The following is a 26816-nucleotide window of genomic DNA, read 5'->3' as shown; positions in this document are numbered from 1 at the left end:
TGAAAGACGAATATTCGTTTCCTGTGCGTTTGTCGGAATACTGCGACTTTGAAAGTTGTCTTCAATCGTTCAAAGGAAAATGGCCTAAGTATCTGGGAGGACCGACCCCTGAACAATTAGCCAGAGCCGGATTTTTCTACTTGGGCGAAGGGGATAAAGTCAGGTGCTTCAGTTGCGGTGTGTCACGTCATCACTGGGAACCGCAAGATTCGGCCTACCTAGAACATGCTCGAAGAAGAAACCAGATTGGCTAGGAGTCAAATGTTGGACATCACCGAGACCAGTATTTAAACTTCATTTCAAAAACGATATTGAATCATTGCCTAAAGAACTGCAAGAGAAGATTTACAAGGAAGTTTGGCAGGGGTTTGCCAGAGTGAAATCTCAATGGGTCACTGTAGAACTTTTGTGCCGAGAAATTCACAAGAGGAAAGTGAAAAAAGTCAACCAGTGTGTTAGATTTCTCTGGGTCAAGTGTGCATTCGTCCTATTATATTACTCTAGACCGTTTACATCAAAAGAGTTCAGTGAGATTCTTGGACGTTACCCTGAGTGGCAGAGGTCAGAAATTACTCACTATGTGGATTACTTTTGCTCTTGGAGAAGATTGTGAATTGTACGGACTGACCTATTCATGGATGCTTTGCTAGAGAACATTCGTGCTTTGCCTGTGGAGTTGAGAGAACGCATTTACCGAGAGCTGGTCAAAATACAAGTCAAACGTAAAGAACAGTTGCATCCGTTACGTCACGTCACCAGATGTTTAACCACTGGTACCTGAATGATATAAGATAACTGATTCGTCAGAAATTGTTTCAATGCTCAGACCTTGTTCAATACTTCCAAGCCACCGATGATCCACGTGTTCATCATTTTGGTTACTTCGAGATTCACCTAGTGCAACGCATTGAGGAAGACAAGTTAAAGGATTACCAATATATTTTACGTGGAATCTACTTAGTGGAAGAGGAAACTTGTAATCGAAGTTTGAAGTTTAGGTCACAGTTTGGAGCATTTAGATTCCCCACTGGAGAACGAAGATCTCTGGCTAGAAAGTACGTGTTTGTTTCCGAAACAAAGAGAGTATAAAAACAGGCTGCCATGCCACGATTTTTATCACATGTGATTGAACAGATTCCGTGGAAGGAACTCAATGAAAATATTCAAACCGTGGATCATTACCATCAATTATTACAAGAACTGTATCGAATCAATTTGGGTCGACAAGTGGTGTGTGTCTTAGTGACTTGTTTTCTGGGATTTCGTTTACCAGCCGATTCCTTGTGGACTCTTTACGAACAGTACATACCACCCAAATGTCCTTAAATGGTCACGAAAGACTCCTTTTGCTCAAAGCCTTGCGTTTTCATCTGGATACTTCTCGACCTCAACGGGAAACAAAGATTCGTCAACTTTTAGCTACCGAAGACGTGTATGACGATGTGTGTGTAGCTTGTGACTTACACCCCCATTGGACAGATGTCCGTGACTGGAAAAAAGGGTATTATGACGCTTGGACCTAAGAAGTGGCCCAGTATGCACGAGAGTTGTTCAAGGAAAAAAGTTACTTTTCAACCTGTGTTAGTGACAGTGCCAGAAGAAGGAGAAGAAGAAGAACCCGTTACCCAGGACAGGACTGTCGTGGACATGCCTGAAAGACCCTTTCGGGAGGACACTTGTGTGACCTTACCCCCTATAGAACTGGTCAGAACGTTACCCAAAACATGTCGAACAGACACTTGTTTTTATTCCACGTTAATGATTTTGATGTGCCTTTTATCGTTGTACTTAAGCTTTTGGCTTTTATGTATTTTTGACTTTCGTATTCATGTTTAAAACATTCAATAAACGTGTCCTGAAAAAAGTATATAAACTCTCGTCTTGTTTGTTTTCGTGTCACAAGTGACATTCCTAACACTATGGCTACCTCTGCTGTCTCTGCTCAATCTTCCTCTACTGTCAACGTCATCGACGAACACTTAGATCGTGCCAGTTGGGAGGCTTTGTATCTTCGCTATCCCTTTAACATACTCATTGCTGGACCTAGCGATTCAGGCAAAACCGAATTCGTCAAACGTTTGATCGAACATAAACATCATTTGATCGATCGTCCACCTCAACGCATCGTGTGGTGTTACAAAGAGTAGCAATCGGCGTACAGCCTCTTGCGAGAAAGTCAAGGCGATTCCATCGTGTTTGTGGAAGGCATTCCTAAAGAAGACGACGGCATCGTCTCTGACTCCCGTCAAACCCATTTGGTCATTTTCGACGACATGTTAGGAGAAGACGAAGAAGAAATTAAATTGTGGTTCACGCGCAAAGGGCATCACCGTAATGCCAGTGTCGTTTACATCACCCAAAATTTGTTTCAACAAAGTAAAGCCCATCGCACCATCAGTCTCAATGCGCATTACGTGGTCTTGTTTAAAAGCCCTCGAGATAAATCGCAAGTGCAAGTCTTAGCCAAACAGTTAGGACCGCCTTGGCTGACTCAGGCGTACGACGATGCCACTCAAACTCCACACGCCTATTTACTCGTCAATTTGAAACCTACGACCCCGATGATTTGCGATTTCGTACCCACTTGTTTCACCACTGGTGCCAAGACGGAGGGCCTGTCCTGTACACGTCTCCGTCCTCGACTTCATTTCACTCAAAAAAAAATCTATAAAAACCTCAAACACTTTTCGTCTGTCTCACACACATTTTGAACATGACGTCCCTTCAGTCGCATCTTCCCGTTAAATTGATTCGTGCCTTGTATGTCATCAGTCCAGAAAAAATTCCACAAATACGGGCTCGCGTCTTAGAAGCTAGTCTCAAGGAAGTCTTACGATGGTTCACGGTGACGGCACGTCAATTACTCCAAGGGATCATTCAGATTCCTCATCAAACCAAACGCTTTTTTGATCGAAACAAAGTCGCTTTGACCCAACTGGCCGATCCTCGCATCGACACTCAAACCAAAAAACAAATCATTTTGAAACGTGGAGGGAGCGGTACTCTAGGAGGGGTCATCATTCGCTCTCTCTTAAGATGGGATCCAAATGCTCCCAAACTTCTCCCCAACAAAAAAAAAGCCAAACGAACCTCCAAGAAGAAGAAAAAGAGCCACGGTGTCAAGACCAAGTCCCCAAGGAGACCCGTGTCTCCAAGAACTTCTCCAGTGGCGGGACCCTCCTCTTACCAGTCACCATCCCGGAAAAAGAAAAGAAGCCCCCAGAAAAAGAAACAGAGAAAAAGTCCCCAGAAAAAGAAAAGTCCACAGAAGAAAACTAGTCGCAAGAGAGGCACTTCGGCCAGGACGCAACCTTACACTCGCAAACCACGACCTGGAACTCCGGTGACCGCGTCTCCGGTAGCCTCAGGCTCATTCACATCTCCGTTGATGACACCAAGAGCTGAAGAGTACTTGGAGACGTTGATCACACCAAGAACGTCTCCGTTAATGACCCCAAGAACTTCTCCAGTGGCAGGGCCCTCCAATTTAGCGGCAGTGGCCGCTGCTCACAAAGTACCTTCTCCCAAAATCAAAGTCCAAGAAAGATCGGGCATGTTACAAAGTTTACTGGATTTGTCCAAGCAAGAACTGGCTCGATTTAGTCCGTTGCGTACCCCTGTACGACGTGTCATGCCTGTCCTGAAGTTGATACGACGTAAAGACAATCAGTGGCGACGCGTTCCAGTATAAAATAGGCGTATGACTAAGTAGGGGTATCAGTGTTTTGGTGCTCCTGAAGATGTCACCCTCCAGAAAACGTCCCTCTTCTAAACAGCCCCAAGGAAAGAAAAGGAAAGGACTGCCTCCTCGTTTAGTCAAACATGGGGACATGTTATCTGTCCTGTCCAAAGCTTCTCCACCCCTACAAAAAAAACTCATTCAATCAGCTTCCAAAGAGGTCATCGATACCGTGTGCGAATGTTGTTTGAACGTGTTGAAAGGCACAATCCGTTTGTCCAAACACCAGAAACAATGCTTAGGCAAACATCGTCACGTTCTTCGCCAAATGGTTCAAAAGAAAATTCCCATTCGTCAAAAGAAGAAGATGTTGGTCCAACATGGAGGAATTTTACCCCTCTTGCTAGGCCCATTGCTGAAAGGAGTCTTGGGAACCATGTTGGGAGGACTGGTGGGAGCAAGATAAAAAAGGCCCTCTGGAGTCCCAAGATCTCAGAATCGACCCGTGACATGCCATGGAAGGACGAAAACTAGCTTTAGTGCCTTACAAACGATGGATGGAATACCATCGTTGGCAAAAACAACGCACCCCGCATTTACCTCCCAATCCCAACTTGAGCGAGATGTCCCAGTTACAATACGAATTGCAGTCCTTGATGGATCGCCAAGATTTGTCCGAAACAGAAAAATCGCAAAAGTACGGTCAACTCTTGCAACGACTGCAACTCTTTCACCAGAAAGCCTCAGACCAAACAGCTCTTCCCACTCTGAAAGATTTTAAGACCTTGATGAAAAGTCTAGCTCCATCACCAGTACCACTACTACCACTACCAGTCACCAAGACAGAAAAAGTAGAAGAAGAAGAAGGGTTTCAAACTCCACCAGAAAAAGTACGCAAGTTAACAACACCACCTACCTCCAGAATTGGATAGATGAAAAAGATGATGACCACCCCTTCTTCATCACAAGAGAAAAAGAAAGTGAAGACAGAAGTGAAACAAGAACCGATATCCCCTGTTCCGACATGCTCCTCCTCGACACCTATTGCCGGTCGCACACGCAAAGCATTGCAATCCAAGAAAGTACCCCAAGAGAAAAAGAGTAGCATCTTCCAAGAGTGGGTGTCTTATTAACAAACAAACCAAAAAATGGAAAAAGTGTTAGCCAGTATTTACTACGATCCCTCCCATACTGCAGGTTACGCAGGAGATCAAAAATTGTATCGTGCTGCCAAAACGCAACTGAAAGGTCTCCGTTTACCTCAAGTGCAGCAATGGTTACAAGAACAAGCTACCTACACTTTACACAAACCCATTCGACGCAAGTTTGCCAGAAGTCGCACCCGAGTGGAAGGCATCGATCATCAATGGCAAGCCGATTTAGCCGATGTCTCTCATTTGGCCAGCTACAATCGCGGCTACAAATATTTGCTTTGTGTCATCGACGTCTTTTCCAAATTTGCCTGGGTCGTACCCTTGACTTCCGAATCGAGCAGCGAATTAGTTCGAGCCCTGCAACGGGTGTTGAAACAAAACGGTAGTCACCCTCTTCGATGGCAAACGGACAAAGGTACCGAATTTCTGAACCAAGCTTTCCAAAAAGAATTAAAGAAACGTGACATTCATTTTTTTACCACCGAGAATCCCGAAACCAAGGACAGCATCGTGGAACGTTTTCAACGCACTTTGAAAGAACGCATGTGGAAATATTTTACGCATCACCACACTGTGAAGTACATCGACATCTTACCTCACCTGGTGCAAGCGTACAACCAATCTTACCATCGAAGCATCGGACGTGCCCCGCAAGAGGTGACTCCCGAGAACGAAGTGCTGGTGTTTGAGCGCCTGTTTGGTACGTCCCCGACGAGGGCTATCCCCAAGAAAAGTGGAGTGTTGCCCGTAGGAGATTGGGTAGGCATTGGCAAAACCAAACGCACTTTCGACAAAGGTTACTTACCTAACTGGACGACCGAATTGTTTCGTGTCACTGGACGAGTGCATGGCCGTCATCCTGCCGTCTATAAATTGGAAGACATAAACGGAGAAGTGCTCAAAGGAACGTTTTACTTGCCCGAGTTACAACGTGTCACCAAAAAAGAAGACGACTTGTACGACATCGAAAGCATTCTTGAACTGAGAACCCGTAAAGTGGGCAAACGACGTGTCAAAGAAGTCGAAGTACGTTGGAAAGGATATCCACCCAGTTTTGATTCTTGGATCGACGCTTCGCAAGTCATCGACTATAAAAAGAAGTGACCATCATGCCCTTTCATTCAGACGCAGCTACTACTGCTACCACTCCTTCACCCAGTTCTTCTGTGCAAGATTTACAAAAACAACCCTTGTGGGTGTGGTGTGGAGAACGTGTGCCTAAAACGCAAATCGTCTTTTTCTGCCAAATCTTCGTGGTGTATTGTGTCATCGGGGCAGCCATTGCCAATTTGAGTTTGCAACAAGGAGACAAACAATTCTGGACCATTTTATTGAGCAGTTGCATCGGTTACCTCCTTCCCATTCCCTCCCTGAAATTCTTCTCGAACGGAACAACGGGAAACTTGTGTCCAGTGCCAGTGTCAATCACCACTCTAACAACAACAACCACAACCCCATTTTGCGCGGAGACACGCCTCTGTCGTCCAGTAACCCTTCGGACAGCCACAGAACTCTGGAATTATGTACAATAACAACCAATTTTACGTAACCTTACGTAACCTTACCCAGTGACAGTTCCATGGAGGTGTTTCCTAAGAACACGTTGTGCTGTTACACGGTCAGATTACCTCAGGCCATCCAATTAGATCACGAAGCCCATTGAGAAGTGTCTTTAGTAAAAATCATTCACCCAACCCAAGTCCTCAATGTCCTTCCCAATCAAAATTTTTTTGATGTGGAAGTTCATGACGAACAATTGCAACAGTACTTGGATACCTATTGCAAATATAACGTAAAAACCCCTGGCACAAGAAATCAAAAGTACACCACCTATCACTTGTCCATTCCCGCAGGCTATTATTTTAGTGGTCAACATTTGGTGAGCACCATAGCCTCCAGGTTTAATGTCGTGTTTATGAAAGCTTTGGAAAGTGTCAAAAAAAGTGTCACCATGGAATACCACAAAGTAGCTCGTCGCTTCTTGATGAAATTTGACGGGAGTAAAATCGTGTCCATTTTATTTTGTCCTGAATTGTTTGACATGTTGGGCGGAGACATGGACATGAGAATGGCTATGATCAAGAAAAACGAATTACCAATCATTTACGACAACGAGCCTTTTAGCAAGTTATTTCGTGCCCCGGTAGAACTGAACCAAGGACTGAATTTGATGTTTGTGTACTCCGATGTGGTGGAGTACAACGCGGTGGGACACACCTCTGTGCCGTTACTGCGTGTCATTCCTTTCAAAGTTTATTCTGCCACGAACGCTGACGAGGAAGGTGGAAACACTTACCACTTTCACCGCGAATTTGTACATCCTCACTATTTGCCTGTCAGTAAGTCTTATTTGGACACGGTCAACATTGCTATAAAAGGAGATCTGGGACAAAATATTCCATTCACCAAAGGAAAAGTCACGGTGAAACATTTTCGAAAACGGTTCTGTCACGAGTTGTAAGTCATGTATCCAGTGTACCGAGGGGTTGCTCGACAGCGAGGACACGGTTTAGGAGATATGCTGAAATCGGCCTTTCGGTCGGTGGCTCCGGTGTTGAAACCGATGGTGACACGCGGATTGCACGCTTTGAAAGATGCGGCACTGACGCAAGGCAAAGAATTTCTCCAAAATGTCATCATCGACAAACAAAACCCTAAAGAAGCCTTCATGAGGGCAGGCAAAAATGTCTTGCTGCAAGCGGGCAAAGACCTTTTGGGCCGACGAGAAACACCTATAAATGCCCTGCACGCTACCGAGTCAGGCATTCAGCAAGGACAAGGCAGAAAGAGACGACGAAGAAAACACCCTTTCACCAGACTTCACACGTCTAAAGCTAGAAAGACAAAGGAAAGAAGAACCGTTCGAGACCTAGACGTTTTCGATTATTAAAGTATTGAGACACAGAAAAAATGATGCATCGAGAGTCTTGCGCTTGTTCCAAGTCGGAACTGAATCTGTTTGCCATGCCCCCCACCATGATGACGACGCAAGAATCCCAGTGGGTGGAATTTCATCCCGTCTCCTCTTTGACGGATTCCGCTCCCATCGAGTTTGAAATCAAAGGACAACCCGAAGATTACATCGATCTGAATAGCAGTTACCTGTATTTGAAAGTGAAAGTGATCGAACCACCCAACGCTAACATAGAGAATGATGATGTAGTAGCTCCCGTCAACAATTTCATGCATTCCTTCTTTAGCGAAGTGGACTTGTACTTGAATAACAAACTGGTCAGCAGCAGCATGGATACTTACCCTTACCGAGCGTACCTGGAAAATCTCTTGACGTACGGAAAAGAAGCCAAGAACACTCATCTGGATGCTTGCGTGGTATGGAAACCTGACAAAGCGACTAAGTTCAACAGCATTACAGTTGCTGAGGATGCTCAAAATACAACGGGATTTGTAGAACGACGAACGAAAATTCATCTAAGTCGTAGTTTAGAACTGATGGATCGCTTGCATCTAGACATGTGGTTATAAGAAAAGTATTTGCTGAACGGGGTGGATATCCGCTTGAGACTGAATCGCAGCAGTGCCGCTTTCCGTTTGATGGCTGCTGATGGTTCCACTTACAAAACCATCAGTAGTGAAGTGGGGCACCCTACGTACAATGGGAATTAGCATTACAGGGACCCCTGGGTCAATCTACGTACAATGGAAATTTAACATGGCGAAAAATCGTGGGTCAATCTACGTACAAGGGGAATTTAACATGGGAATAAATCGTGGGTCACTCTACGTACAAGGGGAATTTAACATGGGATTTTTTTTAAATTTTAAAAAAAATTTTTTTAAAAAAGGGGTAGGCAATTCAAAGACTATCTCTTTTCGAGATATATGGGGCCCTGAAAAGGGCCTTTGGGTTTTCTTCTTCTAATTTCTTCTTTTCCTCCACCAACTTCTTATTTTATCTCCAACACTCTTTCTCTTCTTTTTTTTCTCCTTCTCTTCTTTCTTCTCTTCCTCCTCCTCTTCTTTCTTCCTCTTCTCATTTTCCTCTTCTTTTTCAATTTTTTCGTTCCATGTTCTTATTCTTATCTTTTCCTCTTCATCCTCCTTCTCCTCCTTTATTTCTTTCAACAGATCACTGATGATTACCTTCATTTTTCGTAAATTGTTTATCTCCATCTTCACTCGATGGGGACTATATGAATAGTGATCCTCGTTTAGGTTAACCAACATTTGCTCTATCATTCCTAAATTGTCGAGGACGTTTTGCAATTTTTCCATTTTGTCCATTTGGTTAGAAGCCATCTTCTTTGTATTCTTTGCAGAATGGTTTGAACAACGAGCACTGTGGCTTCTTATACGAAAAGCGCGAACGTGAAGGAAAACATCCCCCTAAAACATAAAATGGATCTTACCTAGATGATGACCCAACATCGCGCGAACGTGAAGGAAAACATCCCCCTAAAACATAAAATGGATCTTACCTAGATGATGACCCAACATCGCGCGAACGTGAAGGAAAACATCCCCCTACTTTCTCATTTCATATAATAAAACCCTAACTATACTCTTCACATACGCTAAGAAACCCATAATCTACTATTCACACTAACATACCTGAGCTCTTACAAACACAAACACACAAACTCATACCCTCACACTATCTAAAATAAGAGTTAGTGTTTATATACACACTACTCTACCTACCCACATTGGCAAATTAATAGTTATTTCTTTTCTTGAGTATTGGGTAGCCCTGAAAAGGGCTGTTTTTGTTTGGAACTTCATCGACACCTGGTTAATGGTGGCACCTTCCAGGCCTGGCGCCACATACACATCTTATCCCCCAGTTACTTTTTACCTTTTGGGGGGAGAGAGCAGAGGCAGGATATGTCGCTTCAGAATCCCAATTTTCGCTCTCTGGGATTTTGAAATTTCTTCTCTCCTTTTCCTCCTCCTCTTCTTTGTTTCTTCTTTCCTCTTTATATCTTCTTTCTTCTTCTTTATATCTTCTCTCCTCCTCTTCTTTGTTTCTTCTTTCCTCCTCTCTTATCCTTCCCTCCTCGACAATGGCTTCCGCGGCCAGTTCATTTAATATGCGCCTGGCATATTCCAGATGCACATGAAGCTCCAACAGTTTCTCAAGTCTCGTGTTCATTTTTTGGTGTTGATCAATCAACAAGGGTAGCTGGACTGCCGAACGAATTTCAATTTATACTGAAAGCGCGGACGTGAAGGAAAACATCCCCTAATAACATAAAATTCATCTTACCTAGATCATGACCAAGAAACAACAACAACGCGGACCTAAAAGAAACACTCACTCACTTTTTTATGCTACCCATCACTATTTTAAAATTTTTTTATAAATCACTTCAATAGACCATCCACATACGCAAAGCAATCCAATCTAACCCCAAATATACACCTCAAACAGCCCAAAAAACTAACATCATTTTAATCTACTATCCACACCAACCTACTTTATCACTTACAAACACAAACACACAAACACATACCCTCATATTTTTAAAGAAAGAGTTAGTGTTTATTTTCACACTACTCTACCTACACACATTGGCAAATTAATAGTTATTTCTTTTCTAGAGTATTGGGTAGCCCTGAAAAGGGCTGTTTTTTGTTTTGCTATGGCATTCTTTTTTCAGTTTCTAAGAATGCGATGTCCTCTGAGGATAGACTTTCTGGCAATAGGTCTGCTTCTTCGGAAAGAGAAGAAGAATTCTTTGGTGTCGATACGACAATCGACAAAGCCTCTGTCAGCTTCAGGTTGCTGCTGCTGCTGTTGCTGTTGTTGCTGCTGTTGCTGCTGTCTCTGAAGTCTGTACTTCTCTGTCCATTCTTCTTTCTCCCTGTTCATTTCTTCTCTGAAGAGCTCTTCTATCAGGTCTTCAGTGATTTTTAACATTCTCACATTCTCTATTTCTTCTGGTTTCGGTATCAGACTGTGTCTGACCCTATGCAAATTCACGTAGGCTTCGTTGAGCTTAGCTAGTTTGGAGCACATCTTCTTAGGAGGATGAGTCGACAATGGATGGCTAGACTGGGAACAACCCGGTTCTTAAAGTTAAAGCGCGGACGTGAAGGAAAACATCCCCCACACGGTTTTCGAGCCGCAACGTTCATGAGAGGGATAGTAAGAAATGAAAGAGCATCAATCCAACATTCTTATAGCTAAACAAAAGACAAAGGCATTTTTTTCTAAACACAACATTTTTTATTCAAAAATCACTTAACACTAAACAACAACATTTTTAACAATAATCCAACACTATAACATCAAACAATTTTTTTTCAAATCACAAACAATTTTTTTCTTCAAATACAATCTACTTTAAACAAGGCTGACAACGTTGTGAATGAAATTGTGATTTCCACTGTTGGAAATCATTAGGCCATTGATGGACACTACGTTTCCTAGCTTGAGACAAAAGATAAGCATAATGGTCACAAAACCATCGATCTACTTTCACATCGTTTCTAGCAGAAGAACGAGGATCGAAATGAGTCACTAAATGTTCTAAGGAATAGCCCAGGCTGCGATGATGCAGAAAATACACACAGTACTGTCCACACACCAAGGAATCTGTGCCTTGTAATTTCACGTTATTGAATCGGGTGGTTTGAGCATTTCTTCTCATAAAGTCGATGATATCGTCTTCCAAAGGGGGCAATCCGTACGAATCGAAATATTCCACACATCCTTCTTGAGGAAAGTAGACGGCTACCCAGTGGGTTCCTGGGAGATGACTATCGTCCGTGTTGATCACGTAAGCTTGATGGTCTTTAGGTTTGCGATGAGGGAGTTCATCTTTAGCACAGACGACAGGATTCCAAGAAGCCGTATACGAACTGTGGTTCAAAAGGTAATAAAGTTCCCAGGTATCCATTGATTTGTGTTTGTTTTCTTCTTCACAGGTAATAATAAGTCGTCAATTCGATCCTGACTTTTTGCTTGAAAATGTCTGACGAATAAACGGTTATTCGTTCTGTTTCCTCACTCTGATTCAGGAGAGCTTCGATACGATGGATCTCTTGAGTGGTTAATGGTGGACAAGAATGTTCACGCAAGTCTTTATACCACTGGTGCAACACGTCTTTGTTCGAGATGAGACTCCAAGCATCGTCCAGATACTCGTCCAATTTTTCTTCTTGACTCAACATCAGGCATTTATCGTGTTGAATTTGACTGGGATGATCGTTTTGACATCCATAGCAATTTTTCTTGATCAATTCCGTCATTTTATCGACCAAGTGTTTGGCAAAACAGGAGACTAAATGGGCTTCTTGTTCTGGCCATCTCGACTTCATTATGATCACTTCTTCTTCCACAGTCTCCTCACATTTCATGTCCAAAGTTTCTCCACTAGGTAAAGAGGGATAACAGTCTTCCATGACTTCTAGTAATCTAGAATGACTTCTCTCAAACTGTTGATTTCTATGGTATTGTCAAATTCTGCATACAGGATGACGTTCACTGTGTGCTCTGGAGGTGGATGTGCAAACTGAATTTCCACACGAATCTGGCCTGATTTTATAGGGTGGAAATGTCCCTCGTCGCTGCCTTGGTCTGGAGTGAAATCGAAAGCCCACAAAGCGTAGCCTCCTGCATAATCGTCGTACGTAATGCCGTGACTGGTGTTGGTTCCTAACTGTCCGGTAGCTTCGTACAGGGACAAGTACGACCTCAAATAATTCCCGTCACCAAAGTTAGGTTCTAAAGGCCGGGTACACAAGGTCTTGCCGTCGCGACTGACTTCAATCTTGGTCACTTTGTAATGTTGAAACTCAAAAGGATTTTGTTCGTAGGCTCCGTTGAAGGCTGAATTCTTCACTAAACCAACAATCAAACGTTTGGGTAACTGTCCTTGGAACAGATGATCTTGGATCATGGATCGATGTCCAGCAGGAATGGTGAACGTTTTCACTTCCACACGTCGGATCGGATACTTGGCGGTCGTTCTGCTCAACGTCTGACTGATGTCGTTACCTACTTTAGGCAGCACTTCCACACGTCGCACGTAGAGTCTGGCATCTTCGATTTTGGTTTTGTAAGTGGCATTTTGTGCAGCCATCAAATGGAAAGCGGGACTGTTGCGATTCAGTCTCAAGCGGATATCCACCCCGTTCAGCAAATACTTTTCTTGCAACCACATGTCCAAATGCAAGCGATCCATCAGTTCTAAACTACGACTTCCAGCAATTTTCGCTCGTCGGTCTACAAATCCCTTTGAATGTGCAGCATCCGCAGCAAGTACAATAGCGTTGAACTTAGTTGCTGGGTCAGGCTTCCATACCACGCAAGCATCTAGATGAGTATTCTTGGCGTTTATTCCATACGTCAAGAGATTTTCCAGGTACGCTCGATAAGGGTAAGTATACATGCTGCTGCTGACCAGTTTGTTATTCAAGTACAAGTCCACTTCGCTGAACAAGGAATGCATGAAATTGTTGACGGGAGCTACTGCATCAGCATTGTCTAGGGCATCGTTGTTCGCTTCGGTTACTTTGACTTTCAAGTACAGGTAACTGCTATTTAGATCGATGTAATCTTCGGGTTGTCCTTTGATTTCGAACTCGATGGGAGCGGAATCGGTCAAAGAGGAGATAGGAAGAAATTCCACCCATTGGGATTCTTGCATTGTCATCATCGTGGGGGGCATGGCAAACAGATCCAGTTCCGTCTTGGAACAAGCACAAGACTCTCGGTGCATCATTTTTTCTGTGTTTCAATAATCGAAAACGTCTAAGTCTCGAACGGTTCTTCTTTTCTTGGCCTTTCTCGCTTGAAGTCTGGTGAAAGGGTGTTTTCTTCTTCGTCGTCTCTTTCTGCCTTGTCCTTGCTGAATGCTTGACTCGGTAGCGTGCAGGGCATTTATAGGTGTGTCTCGTCGGCCTAAAATGTCTTTGCCCGTTTGCAGCAAGACATTTTTGCCTGCCCTCATGAAGGCTTCTTTAGGGTTTTGTTTGTCGATGATGACATTTTGGAGAAATTCTTTGCCTTGTGTCAGTGCCGCATCTTTCAAGGCGTGCAATCCTCGTGTCACCATCGGTTTCAAGACTGGAGCCACCGAACGAAAGGCCGATTTTAACATGTCTCCTAAACCGTGTCCTCGCTGTCGAGCAACCCCTCGGTACACTGGATACATGACTTACTTACTTACTTACGAATCGTGAGAGAACCGTTTTCGAAAATGGAGTTTCACCGTGACTTTTCCTTTGGTGAATGGAATATTTTGTCCCAAATCTCCTTTTATAGTAATGTTGACCGTGTCCAAATACGACTTGCTGACCGGCAAATAGTGAGGATGGACAAATTCGCGGTGGACGTGGTAAGTGTTTCCACCTTCTTCGTCAGCGATTGTGGCAGAGTCCACTTTGAAAGGAATGACACGCAGTAACGGCACGGAGGTGTGTCCCACCACGTTGTATTCCACCACATCGGAATACACAAAGATCAAATTCAGTCCTTGGTTCAGTTCTACCGGGGTACGAAAATACTTGACAAAAGTATCGTTGTCGTAAATGACGGTTTTTTGGGCTAGTGTTTGTTCTACTTTCTTCCTCATCTTTATGTCACCACCCAACATGTCAAACAATTCATCATTGAAATAGAAACCCATGATTTTTTCCCCCTCAGGAAATTTCATCAGGAAGCGACGAGCTGTTTTGTGGTATTCCAGGGTGACAGCTTTGGACTTGAAAGTCTTAAAAGCTTCCCCAAACACGCCATTAAACTTGGAGGCTATGGCGCTGACCAAATGTTGACCACTAAAATAATAGCCTGAGGGAATGAACAACTCATAGTCGGTCCACTTTGGATTGACTTTGTTTTGTTTTTTATGGGGATATTTGTTATTCTCATTCATCCACTTTTGCAATGGTTCGTCATAAACTTCCACCGTAAATTTACTTTGATCGTCAATGACATTGAGGACTTGGGTCGGGTGAATCATTTCTACCAAAGCCACTTCCCAATGGGCTTCGTGATCTAAGGGGATGGCCTGAGGTAATTTGGCCGTGTAACAGCACAACGTGTTGTTGGGAAACACCTCCATGGAACTGTCACTGGGTAAGGTTAAGTAAAATTGGTTTTGGTGACTCATAATTCCAGAGTTCTGTGGCTGTCCGAGGGGATATTACTGGATGTCAGAGGCGTGTCTCCGCCCAAAATGGGGTTTTGGTTGTGGATGTTGGACTGGTGACTGGCACTGGCACTGGACACAACGTTCCCGTTCGAGGAGAATTTCAGGGAGGGGTTGGGAAGCAGGTAACCGATGCAACTGCTCAATAAAATGGTCCACAATTGTTTGTCTCCTTGTTGCAAACTCAAATTGGCGATGGCTGCCCCGATGACACAATACACCACGAAGATTTGGCAGAAAAAGACGATTTGCGTTTTAGGCACACGTTCTCCACACCACACCCACAAGGGTTGTTTTTGTAAATCTTGCACAGAAGAACTAGGGGAAGAAGGAGTGGTCGACGTAGCTGCGTCTGCTGCTGTGTGAAAGGGCATGATGGTCACTTCTTCTTTTTATAGTCGATGACTTGCGAAGCGTCGATCCAAGAATCGAAACTGGGTGGATATCCTTTCCAACGTACTTTGACTTCTTTGACACGTCGTTTGCCCACTTTACGGGTTCTGCGTTCGAGAATGCTTTCGATGTCGTACACGTCGTCTTCTTTTTTGGTGACACGTTGTAACTCGGGCAAATAAAACGTTCCTTTGAGTACTTCTCCGTTCATGTCTTCCAATTTATAGACGGCAGGATGACGGCCATGCACTCGTCCAGTGACGCGAAACAATTCGGTCGTCCAGTTAGGTAAGTAACCTTTGTCGAAAGTGCGTTTGGTTTTGCCAATGCGCACCCAATCTCCTACGGCCAACTCTCCACTTTTCTTGGGGACAGCCCTCGTCGGGGACGTACCGAACAGGCGTTCAAACACCAGCACTTCGTTGTCGGGAGTCACGTCCTGCGGGGCACGTCCGATGCTTCGATGGTAAGATTGGTTGTACGCTTGCACCAGGTGCGGTAAGATGTCGATGTACTTCAGAGTGTGGTGATGCGTAAAATATTTCCACATGCGTTCTTTCAAAGTGCGTTGAAAACGTTCCACGATGCTGGCTTTGGTTTCGGGATTCTCGGTGGTAAAAAAATGAATGTCACGTTTCTTTAATTCTTTTTGGAAAGCTTGGTTCAGAAATTCGGTGCCTTTGTCCGTTTGCCATCGAAGAGGGCGACGACCACTTTGTTTCAACACCCGTTGCAGGGCTCGCACTAACTCGCTGCTCGATTTGGAAGTCAAGGGCACGACCCAGGCAAATTTGGAAAAGACGTCGATGACACAAAACAAATATTTGTAGCCGCGATTGTAGCTGGCCAAATGAGAGACATCGGCTAAATCGGCTTGCCATTGATGATCGATGCCTTCCACTCGGGTGCGACTTCTGGCAAACTTGCGTCGAATGGGTTTGTGTAAAGTGTAGGTAGCTTGTTCTTGTAACCATCGTTGTACTTGAGGTAAACGGAGACTTTTCAGTCGCGTTTTGGCAGCACGATACAATTTTTGAACTCCTGCGTAACCTGCAGGATGGGAGGGATCGTAGTAAATGCTGGCTAAGACTTTTTCCATTTTTTGTGTTGATTGGTGTGTTAATAAGGCACCCACTCTTGGAAGAGGCTACTCTTTTTCTCTTGGGGTATTTTCTTGGATTGCAAGGCTTTGCGTGTGCGACCGGCAATAGGTGTCGAAGAGGAGGAGGATGTCTGAGCGGGGGATATCGGTTCTTGTTTCACTTCTGTCTTCACTTCTGTCTTCACTTTCTTTTTCTCTTGTGAGGAAGAAGGGGTGGCCATCATCTTTTTAATCCATCCAATTCTGGAGGTAGGTGGTGTTGTTAACTTGCGTACTTTTTCTGGTGGAGTTAGAAACCCTTCCTCTTCTTCTTCTTTTCCTTTTTCTGTCTTGACCACTGGTACCGGTACTGGTACTGGTACTGGTGATGGTGCTGGACTTTTCATCAAGGTCTTAAAATCTTTCAAAGTGGGTAGAGCTGTTTCGTCTAAAGCTTTCTGGTGAAAGAGTTGCAGTCGTTGCAAGAGTTGACCGTACTTTTGCGATTTTTCTGTTTCGGACAAATCTTGGCGATCCATCAAGGACTGCAATTCGTGTTGTAACTGGGACATCTCGCTCAAATTGGGATTGGGAGGTAAATGCGGGGTGCGTTGTTCTTGCCACCGATGGTATTCCATCCATCGTTTGTAAGGCACTAAAGCTAGTTTTCGTCCTTCCATGGGGTTGTCAGGGGTCGATTCTGAGATCTTGGGACTTTCGAAGGCCTTTTTATCTTGCTCCCATCAGTCCTCCCAACATGGTTCCCAAGACTCCTTTCAGTATGGGGCCTAACAAGAGAGGCAAAATGCCTCCACGTTGGACCAACATCTTCTTTTTTTGACGAATGGGAATTTTCTTTTGAACCATTTTCCGAAGAACGTGACGATGTTTGCCTAAGCATTGTTTCTGGTGTTTGGACAAAGGGATCGTGCCTTTCAAGACGTTCAAACAACATTCGCACACGGTATCGATGACCTCTTTGGAGGCCGTTTGAATGAGTTTTTTTCGTAGGGGTGGAGAAGCTTTGGACAGGACAGATAACAGGTCCCCATGTTTAGCTAAACGTGGTGGCAGTCCTTTCCTTTTCTTTCCTTGGGGTTTTCTGGAGGGTGACATTTTTTGCTTGTGGGTTCCGGGACATTCACCGAACAGACACTAACGTCGATGACTTAACGCACACCCTTTTATCTTTTTTTGGGACTATCGCTTTGTCATAAAGGTGACAATGTTTTTCCCAAAATCGCCAAGGAATCCTCCCCTTTGTTGACGCCTCTTTTTCTTGGAACGACTGTGTCTTTTCTTAGGGTAATGTCGATGCTTGGCTAAGCGCTTTGTCGGATGACGCGTCTGCCTTTGTCTCTTTCTTTTGTGGCTTCTTGGAGGTGACATCTTTTACAAGTTCACTGATACCCCGACTTGGTCACAGGCTTTTTTTATACTGGAACGCGTCGCCACTGATTGTCTTTACGTTTTATCAGTTTGAGGACAGGCATGACACGTCGTGCAGGGGTACGCAACGGACTAAATCGAGCCAGTTCTTGCTTGGACAAATCCAGTAAACTTTGTAACATGCCCGATCTTTCATGGACTTTGATTTTGGGAGAAGGTACTTTGTGAGCAGCAGCCACTGCCGCTAAATTGGAGGGTCCTGCCACTGGGGAAGTTCTTTTGGGGGTCATCAACGGAGAAGTTCTTGGTGTAATCAACGTCTCCAAGTACTCTTCAGTTCCTGGTGACATCAACGGAGAAGTGGACAAACGTGAGGCTGCCGGAGACGCTGTGGCAGGTCGTGGCTTGCGAGTGTAAGGTTGCGTCCTGGCCGAAGTGCCTCTCTTGCGACTAGTTTTCTTCTTCTGTGGACTTTTCTTTTTCTGGGGACTTTTTCTCTGTTTCTTTTTCTGGGGGCTTCTTTTCTTTTTCCGGGGTGATGGTGGTGGTGTCTGGTAAGAGGAGGGTCCTGCCACTGGAGAAGTTATTCTTCTTGGGGACCTGGTCTTTTTCTTTTTCTTCTTGGGGATTCGTTGGACTTTTGTCTTGGGGATAACTTTGGGGGCATTAGGATCCCATCTTAAGAGTGAGCGAATGATGACCCCTCCCAGAGTACCGCTCCCTCCAGGTTTCAAAATGATTTGTTTTTTGGTTTGAGTGTCGATGCGGGGATCGGCCAGTTGGACCAAAGCGACTTTGTTTCGATCGAAAAAGCGTTGGGTTTGATGAGGAATCTGAATGATTCCTTGGAGTAATTGACGTGCCGTCACCGTGAACCATCGTAAGACTTCTTTGAGACTAGCTTCTAAGACACGAGCTCGTGTTTGTGGATCTTTTTCTCGACTGATGCCATACAAGGCACGAATCAATTTGACGGGAAGATGTGACTGAAGGGACGTCATGTTCACACTGTGTGAGACAGACGAAAAAGGGTCTGAGGTTTTTATAGATTTTTTTCATGGGGAGTGAAATGAAGTCGAGGACGGAGACGTGTACAGGACAGGCCCTCCGTCTTGGCACCAGTGGTGAAACAAGTGGGTACGAAATCGCAAATCCTCGGGAGTCGTAGGTTTCAAATCGACGAGTAAATAGGCGTGTGGCGTTTGAGTGGCATCGTCGTACGCCTGAGTCAGCCAAGGCGTTCCTAACTGTTTGGCTAAGACTTGTACTTGCGATTTATCTCGAGGGCTTTTAAACAAGACCACGTAATGCGCATTGAGACTGATGGTGCGATGGGCTTTACTTTGTTGAAACAAATTTTGGGTGATGTAAATGACACTGGCATTACGGTGATGCCCTTTGCGCGTAAACCACAATTTAATTTCTTCTTCGTCTTCTCCTAACATGTCGTCGAAAATGACCAAATGGGTTAGACGGGAGTCAGAGACGATGCCATCGTCTTCTTTAGGAATGCCTTCCACAAACACGATGGAATCGCCTTGACTTTCTCGCAAGAGGTTGTACGCCGATTGCCACTCTTTGTAACACCACACGATCCGTTGAGGGGGCCGATCGATCAAATGATGTTTATGTTCGATCAAACGTTTGACGAATTCGGTTTTGCCTGAACCGCTAGGTCCAGCAATGAGCATGTTAAAGGGATGGCGAAGATACAAAGCCTCCCAACTGGCACGATCTAAGTGTTCGTCGATGACTTTGACAGTAGAGGAAGAGGGAGCAGAGACAGCAGAGGTAGCCATGGTATGAGAAATGTCACTTGTGACACTAAAAACAAACAAGACAAGAGTTTATATACTTTTTCAGAACACGTTTATTGAATGTTTCAAATATGAACACGAAAGACAAAAATACATACAACCCAAATAGTGATGTACAGGAATATAAAACACAGCAAAGCGATCAAAGTGGAATATAAACAAGTGTCTGTACAACATGTTTTGGTTAACCAAGATGTCCTAGGGACAGTGTGTAATGTTCTTACAGTCTCTACATGAGGTATTGTCACACAAGTGTCCTCCCGGAATGACCTTTCAGGCATGTCCATGACAGTCCTGTCCTGAAGCGAGTGGTTGTTCTCGGTGACGGGTTCTTCTGGCACCGTCACTAACACAGGTTGAAAAGTAACTTTTTTCCTTGAACAACTCTTGTGCATACTGGGCCACTTCTTGGGTCCAAGCCTCAAAACCCCCCTTTTTCCAATCACGAACATCTGTCCAATGAGGGTGTAAGTCACAAGCTACACACACATCGTCATACACGTCTTGGGTCGCTAAAAGTTGACGAATCTTTTTTTCCTGTTGAGGTCGAGAAGTATCCAGATGAAAACGCAAGGCTTTGAGCAAAAGGAGTTTTTCGTGACCATTTAAGGCCATGGAGGTGGTAAGTACTGATCGTAAAGAGTCCACAAAGAATCGGCTGGTAAACGAAATCCCAGAAAACAAGTCACTAAGACACACACCACTTGTCGTCCAAAATTGAATGGATACAGTTCTTGTAATAATTGATGGTAATGATCCACGGTTTGAATATGGTCATTGAGTTCCTTCCACAGAATCTGTTGGATGACATGTGACATAAACCGTGGCATGGCAGCCTCTTTTTATATTCTCTTTTTTTCGGATGCAATAGACGTACTTTCTAGCCAGAGATCTTCGTTCTCCAGTAGGGAATCTAAATCTTGCATACTGTAACCGAAACGTCAGAGTTCGTTTAGGTGTTTCCTCTTCCTCTAAGTAGATTCCACGTAAAATATGTTGGTAATCCTTTAACTTGTCTTCCTCAATGTATTGCTGTAGGTGAATCTCGAAGTAACCATAATCATGAACATGTCGATCATTAGCGACCTCAAAGTTTTGAACAATGTCTGACCATTGAAAGAATTTCTGACGAATCAGTTCTCTTATACCATTCAAGTACCAGTGGTTAAAGATCTGGTGACGTATCGGATGCAATTGTTCTTTACGTTTCACTTGTATTTTCACCAGCTCTCGGTAAATGCGTTCTCTCAACTCCACAGGCAAAGCACGAATGTTCTCTTGTAAAGTATCCATGAATAGGTCATACTAAATCCTCTTTGGTCTGACACAAGAAATGTACTCTTTGCACAAACATGGTTTCACTTCAGTGTCGAATTTAAATCGTTGAGTCACTAATCTACACATTACAATTCGTTCAGAAGTTTCCTCTTTCACCAAGTTGACATTGTGTGAAAGATGTTGGTAATTCGTTAACTCTTCCTCTGGAATTCGATGCAATACGTTTACAATGTAGTAGATAGAATCGTCAATACCAAACCATTCCTTTTTATAACCAGGAGGTCGTTGATCAATGTCTGTCCAATGGAACACTTTCAATTGAATCAGTCCTTGTATAGCCTTCAGGTACCAGTGGTTCAAACACCGGTGACGTATCGGATGCAATTGTTCTTTACGTTTCACTTGTATTTTGACCAGCTCTCGGTAAATGCGTTCTCTCAACTCCACAGGCAAAGCACGAATGTTCTCTTGTAAAGTATCCATGAACAGATGATTATGGTAAAAAAGTTACTTCAATGTCTCGGTCCCACTAAAGGTAAGTAATGACAATTCGGTGACCATCGAGCATGTTCTACGTAGGCCGAATCTTGCGGTTCCCAGTGGTGAAGTGACACACCGCAACTGAAGCACTTGACTTTATCTCCTTCGCCCAAGTAGAAAAATCCGGCTCTGGCTAATTCTTCGGGGGTCGGTCCTCCCAGATACTTTGGCCATTTTCCTTTGAACGATTGAAGACGATTTTCAAAGTCGCAGTATTCCGACGAACGCACAGGAAACGAATATTCGTTTTTCACAGGTTCGTTTCGATGAGGGTTGAGTGAAATGGGTAGGAGTTTGCTCAGGGCTGGATGACATCCGTAGGGAGGTAAACGTGAAGGTCGACATTCCCCTTTAAAACGAAACCCAGTAAAATGTCCAAGAGGACGAGCAGCATCGCTTTCGCATCCCACAGGTTTGACACGCACAGCATCACTTTCCATGACAGGGGTAGGGGCACTAAAGTTCCCATGATGCTTTACGGCATCGCTCAGGTCACAAGGTACAGCATCGGTCCCATCGCAAGGCTCACAATCGCACTCGTCTGCAAACTCCGTTACGCAATTACAATGGTAACCACATGGACAATCGCAGTTTCCTTCCGGACATTTTCCGTCGCAATGCATAGGTCTTATCCATCCAATATTAGTCACACTAGAGGAAGATACAACTTTTTTACAATCCCCAAACTGAAACGATGTCTTTTTCAAAGTATTCATCTTGTTCGCTCGGTCTTGGTAGTCACAATGAACTATCGATCTTGACCATAGCCCCCTTTTTATACTAGTCGCAATGCAGTCTCCAGCTTGTACATCTTTCCTTTTTTACGTTTTTTATGTCTTGTTTCGGAAGGTACCGTCTCTAAGGTGTCGTCAACATTGTACCGTAGTGTGATGGGTGGAAAGGCCATAGAAAGGTAAGGGCAGTGCGGAGACCATCGAGTATGTTCCAGAATAGCTGAATCTTTATAGATACATAGATCCATTCGTAACTTCAGTCCGCAAGCAAAACACTGTACCTCGTATCCCAATCCTGACTCAGGTCCCAAGTAGACAAATCCTGTTCTAGCTAAAACATGCGAAGAAGGTAATCCTTCCCTATCCGTAGGCCATTTCTGAAACGTGTCCAATCGACGGGCACAATCACAATAGTCAGGTAAGAAGACTGGAAAATGGTAGGGTTTGAACTTGGAGTTCTCATCGGGTTTCTCACTCGATTCTTGCTGTGGCGAAGTCATCTTTCTGGTGGGGTAACTATCTTACAACCAATGTTTTATACCAACGTGTCCATACGGTAAGGTGAAATGATTGGGAAGTCGAACTCGCTTCTGGTACACGATTTGATAGACTTTTTCCAAGGGTCGACTGACGATGTGGTGAGTGGGTAAACGTACAATCTTGTTCGGTTGAAAGGTGGTCACTTTAAAGTTTCCATCCTCTCCCGATTGCAAGGCTTCTTTCAATACCCCAAAGTTGACCACTCGACTGGTACGATAATTCAGAGTCAGTCCTTTCACTTTGCACGTCGTGTGCACTTCTCCTTGTTTGTCACGGTATTGGTAGCCGTAATTTTTGGGACCGCCACTGACAAAACTTAGAATCTTGTCGTCGGGATGCTCGTCTGTCCAGGCTCCTAAACGGTCTCCTTCGATGCTAGGGTGATGTTGAATCGGGTGATGGATGTAAATGCAACTGTCCGTGTCAAAGTACAGGACGCGTTCTTCTAACAGTTCTAAAGCTTCGTACAATTTTAAGCGAGCATGGGCTGTCACGTAAGCCGCAATGATGACATTTCCAAAAGGGTCGTCTTGTACAAAGTCCAGATCTTCTTCGTAATTGACCAAGATCAAATTCTCTCGAACGACGTCCACGTGTTTCATGTATTTGGTTTTGTCGTGAATCATCTGGAAGTAGCGGGAAGGTTCTGTCAAATATTCCGTCTTGGGTAAACACGGTCGTTGTGCCATTTTACCCCACAAGCAATTTAACATCACTTTGGCAAACGATCGCCTGCCTTCGTTTTTCTCGATGTGGTCTAAAGTGATACCTTCTTGTTCGTAATATTTCTCTTTGAATTGTATTTGGTCTTCGGGAGTGTGACACCAGGAAGGATAGCCACTAGCTTCTTGCTTCAGTTTCAAAAAGGCATCCACGTAGTCTGCGAAAATGCCTTTCTGCGTGGGGTCACCCTTGCGGTACTGTTGTGTCTTGGGAAAGTGGCAAATTTCGTACACTTCTAACAGTTGGTATCCCATGTCCAGAGCTTTGAACAATTCCACGCTGACCCAGGTTCCCGTCAAGGCCCGTTCTTCCTGGCTGTGCTGACAAGGCTGGTCTTGGTTGCACGTTTCGGCACAAGTACGGCACAAGGGAAACATCAGTTTGCCTTGACAATGGTGAGGTAAGACGGGATGGTAGAGGTTCGTGGGAGGCAAAACCTTGCACTTGATCAAGCCTTCGTATTGTCGAATGTTGACCAGGTCGATGTGTTCCGTCAGCAATTGCGGGTGCCCTACAGGAAAGCGACAATATTTGCACACGTAGGGATACAGCGAGCACACGTCCAAGTATTTGATTTCTTCTCCTTTCTCTTCGTCGGCTTGGTACAGCAAACAGGTGGCATTGGTCCTTCCTCCGTACAAACTATCCCTCGGGTTCAGCGGGTCCATGAACTGGTAACTTTCCACGAGACGTTTAAACTCGGGATCGGTTTTCATACGGTGATCGTACTCGTGTTCCCACATTTCCACCACTTGGTATCCTTCCTGTTCTAACTTTAGGCGTCGCTGACAAGTGTCCTGGTACAAGTCTTCCATGGTTCGTTGCAAAAACTGATTTTTAGTACCACGGTCAGGGTAACAGACGGGACATCCGTGAAATAAGCAACCGTTAAACTCGTACACGATCTTGGGGTTTTCTAAGTCCCAGCCATCTACCGAATATGTTCCGATGGTCTTTTCGCCCCCTCCGTTGCGGGCATGCTGAATCCACTTGTCTTCCTTGTCGCACAAGTAATGTAACCAACGTAGGGCTTTGACCGAGTATTGACGTTTGACAAAGTGGGTCGTTTGAGGGCTGATGACAGCCACGGTGTTTTCAGGCATGAATCGTTGTCGATACACTAAGGAACACGCTTTGGCAATGGTGCAAGCTTCTTTCAAAGGATCGACCCCTCCGTGTTCCATGAACAGTTCTCGAAATTTTCCACAGCAACGCCGTAAAATGTCCACGTCGGAACGACAATACTTTAGCATTTCTTCCTGAAAGTCGAAAGGGTCCGAAGCGTGAGCCTGGTACCAAGCGTAGAAAGCTTCTCGTTGTTCGGTACGCATGTTGTCGGGGTCGTAATAGTGAGCCTCAGGTAAATGGGGTAGAACGGCGTGTTGATTGGCTTCCGTATTGAAAAAGTGTGGAAAGTACCCTTTAGCCATTTCTGTCATTCCAAACGTTTTAGGCATTCGACTCAAAGGCATGGCCAAATAGCTCATCGAATCTTTAAACTGTACTTGTCCCACTTGCATGAAAATGATTTTGGCTCCGTTCAAAGTCACTTTAGGACGCTCGGTGCCTTGTTCCGTATAGTATCTCAAAAGAAACTGTCCATCGTATCCGGAGAAATTGTGAGCCATCACCGTGGCATGACGATGACAATCTCCGTAACGTTCGATGTCCTCTTGGCTCCACGTCTTGTCGATGGGGTCTAAGACCCATTGTGCAAAATCGGCTAACGTGTTCGGTCCCCGAAAGATTTTTTCACGCCCTCCGGGAATCTTGCTGCAGTGAGGGCAATGACTGAAGATAGGTTCTTGAATGCACTTCTCGCACGCTCGATGAGCCACGCAAAAATTAGGAATGTGAATGCCGGTCTCTTGCATGCATTCGAAATCGAAAAAGATGAAATTGCCTTTCTTCTTGTGACCGTCCTCTTTCTCTGGTGAGGGTTGGTATTTTTGCACGTAGCATTGGTGTTCCAAGTCCACGATGTGGTGACAAATGTGACATTTTTTCTTTCCTCGACATACGTGTGCCTTGGCATTATTGGTAAGTATGCCTTGTCCACACGTAGGGCACAATCTCAGCAGTTGACAAGCGCATTTCTTCTGTGAACCTTGCGTCTTCAGATGTTGTTGGTAACAGGTAGGGCTGACAAACGTGCGCAGACAAGTTGAACAAGGCACTGGTTCTTCGCTCAGACAGGGTGGAGAGGCCAAACATCCTGAGCATTTCCATCCACAATGTTTGTGTTGCTCTCGATTATTATAACCATAGTCACATTTCTCACAATAATAAACATATCCCAGGAATCCAGTGATACTGGTAATGGTATCGAAATGGTCATCGTGATGATAAAGGTGAATGTATTTTCCGTCCTTAAAGTCTTGGCCTCGAAACAAGAGAGGTCCGCGCACTTCTTGAGGGTGCACTTTCAAGGTGTATCGTGGAGCTAGGACATCTTGCAATTTTTGCATCTCGGGAATGCCACAGGGTGTGTCTTTGGGCAGTCCGGCTTGTTGTAACAGGAGTTCTGCTTCGTTTCGTTGTTTGGCTCGGTCGGAACGTTGAATAGTGTTCCAGGTTCTTTTCCATTCTACCGTGTCGTTCTTGTTGGCATAGGTTCGTCCCACCACGATGGCACGGGCTAAACACATCTGGTCATGAGGGTTGTTAATTCGGACGAGACTCGTTTTGGTGTTGCGAAGGTCGTCCACCAATAACATCTTTTTGCGTCCAGTCCCTTGAGGAGGAGAGACGTGGGTCATGTCCAGTGTGGCTTTACCATCGGTGATGTCAAACTGATCATTAGATTGTTGTACATGTTGAATCTTGTCCATGACTTTGGAAGCAGTTAATTCTGCAGGGGTGCTAAACTCGATCCAAACAGGGGATTTCAAACCGTCGTGTTGTATGGAAAGTCTCAAGCGATCGTCTTCTTTGGGTTGACATTGTCGCTTGAGTGCAGTGAGCAGAGAATCCCACACTCCGGTGATGAACCCTTCTGCTTTCTCTAACGGCACTTCAGCCTTGAAATCTTTAAACTTCACCGTGTATTTGTAAGCCGTGGTTCTAAATTTTCTAGAGGAGCGCTTTTCCGTCTCTCGAATGGAATAGTAATTTTCAGGGTTAACTAAGGGTGATGAACTTGGTTTAGAGGGTTCGGATTCTGGTTCACTCATGTCCTCTTCAAAATCACTGGCATGAATTTGTGCCAAGATCTCAGCCCTGGTACGAGGCGATAGATCACGTTTCTGCCTCTTACTTTCTTCTTTCTTCTCGAATGAATGGGATCGTTTCATCTTGAAAGCAAAAAGTCAAATGACTCAAGTTCAAACACCATAAACTACTTTATAGTCATAGCAGACCAGCGTATATAAAA

General features: G+C 44.5%; 1 protein-coding gene across 1 annotated transcript; it reads right to left on the bottom strand.

Annotated features, from left to right (window-relative positions):
• Positions 1-8450: 8450 nt before the first annotated feature.
• On the bottom strand, positions 8451-10027 carry LOC149804183 (uncharacterized). Its single transcript, XM_089951492.1, has 2 exons — positions 9270-10027; positions 8451-9200 (listed from the first exon to the last, which is right to left on the bottom strand). The coding sequence occupies exon 2, from the start codon at positions 9088-9090 to the stop codon at positions 8710-8712; it is 381 nt and encodes a 126-aa protein (XP_089807618.1). The 5' UTR covers positions 9091-9200; positions 9270-10027; the 3' UTR covers positions 8451-8709.
• Positions 10028-26816: the final 16789 nt, after the last annotated feature.

Source organism: Sinohyriopsis cumingii, chromosome 3 (genome assembly GCF_028554795.1).
Source record: "Sinohyriopsis cumingii isolate HCF-2022 chromosome 3, ASM2855479v2, whole genome shotgun sequence".
Taxonomy (NCBI): domain Eukaryota; kingdom Metazoa; phylum Mollusca; class Bivalvia; order Unionida; family Unionidae; genus Sinohyriopsis; species Sinohyriopsis cumingii.
The sequence above is the reverse complement of the archived record's forward strand: the minus strand, read 5'-3'. Positions and strand labels throughout refer to the sequence as shown.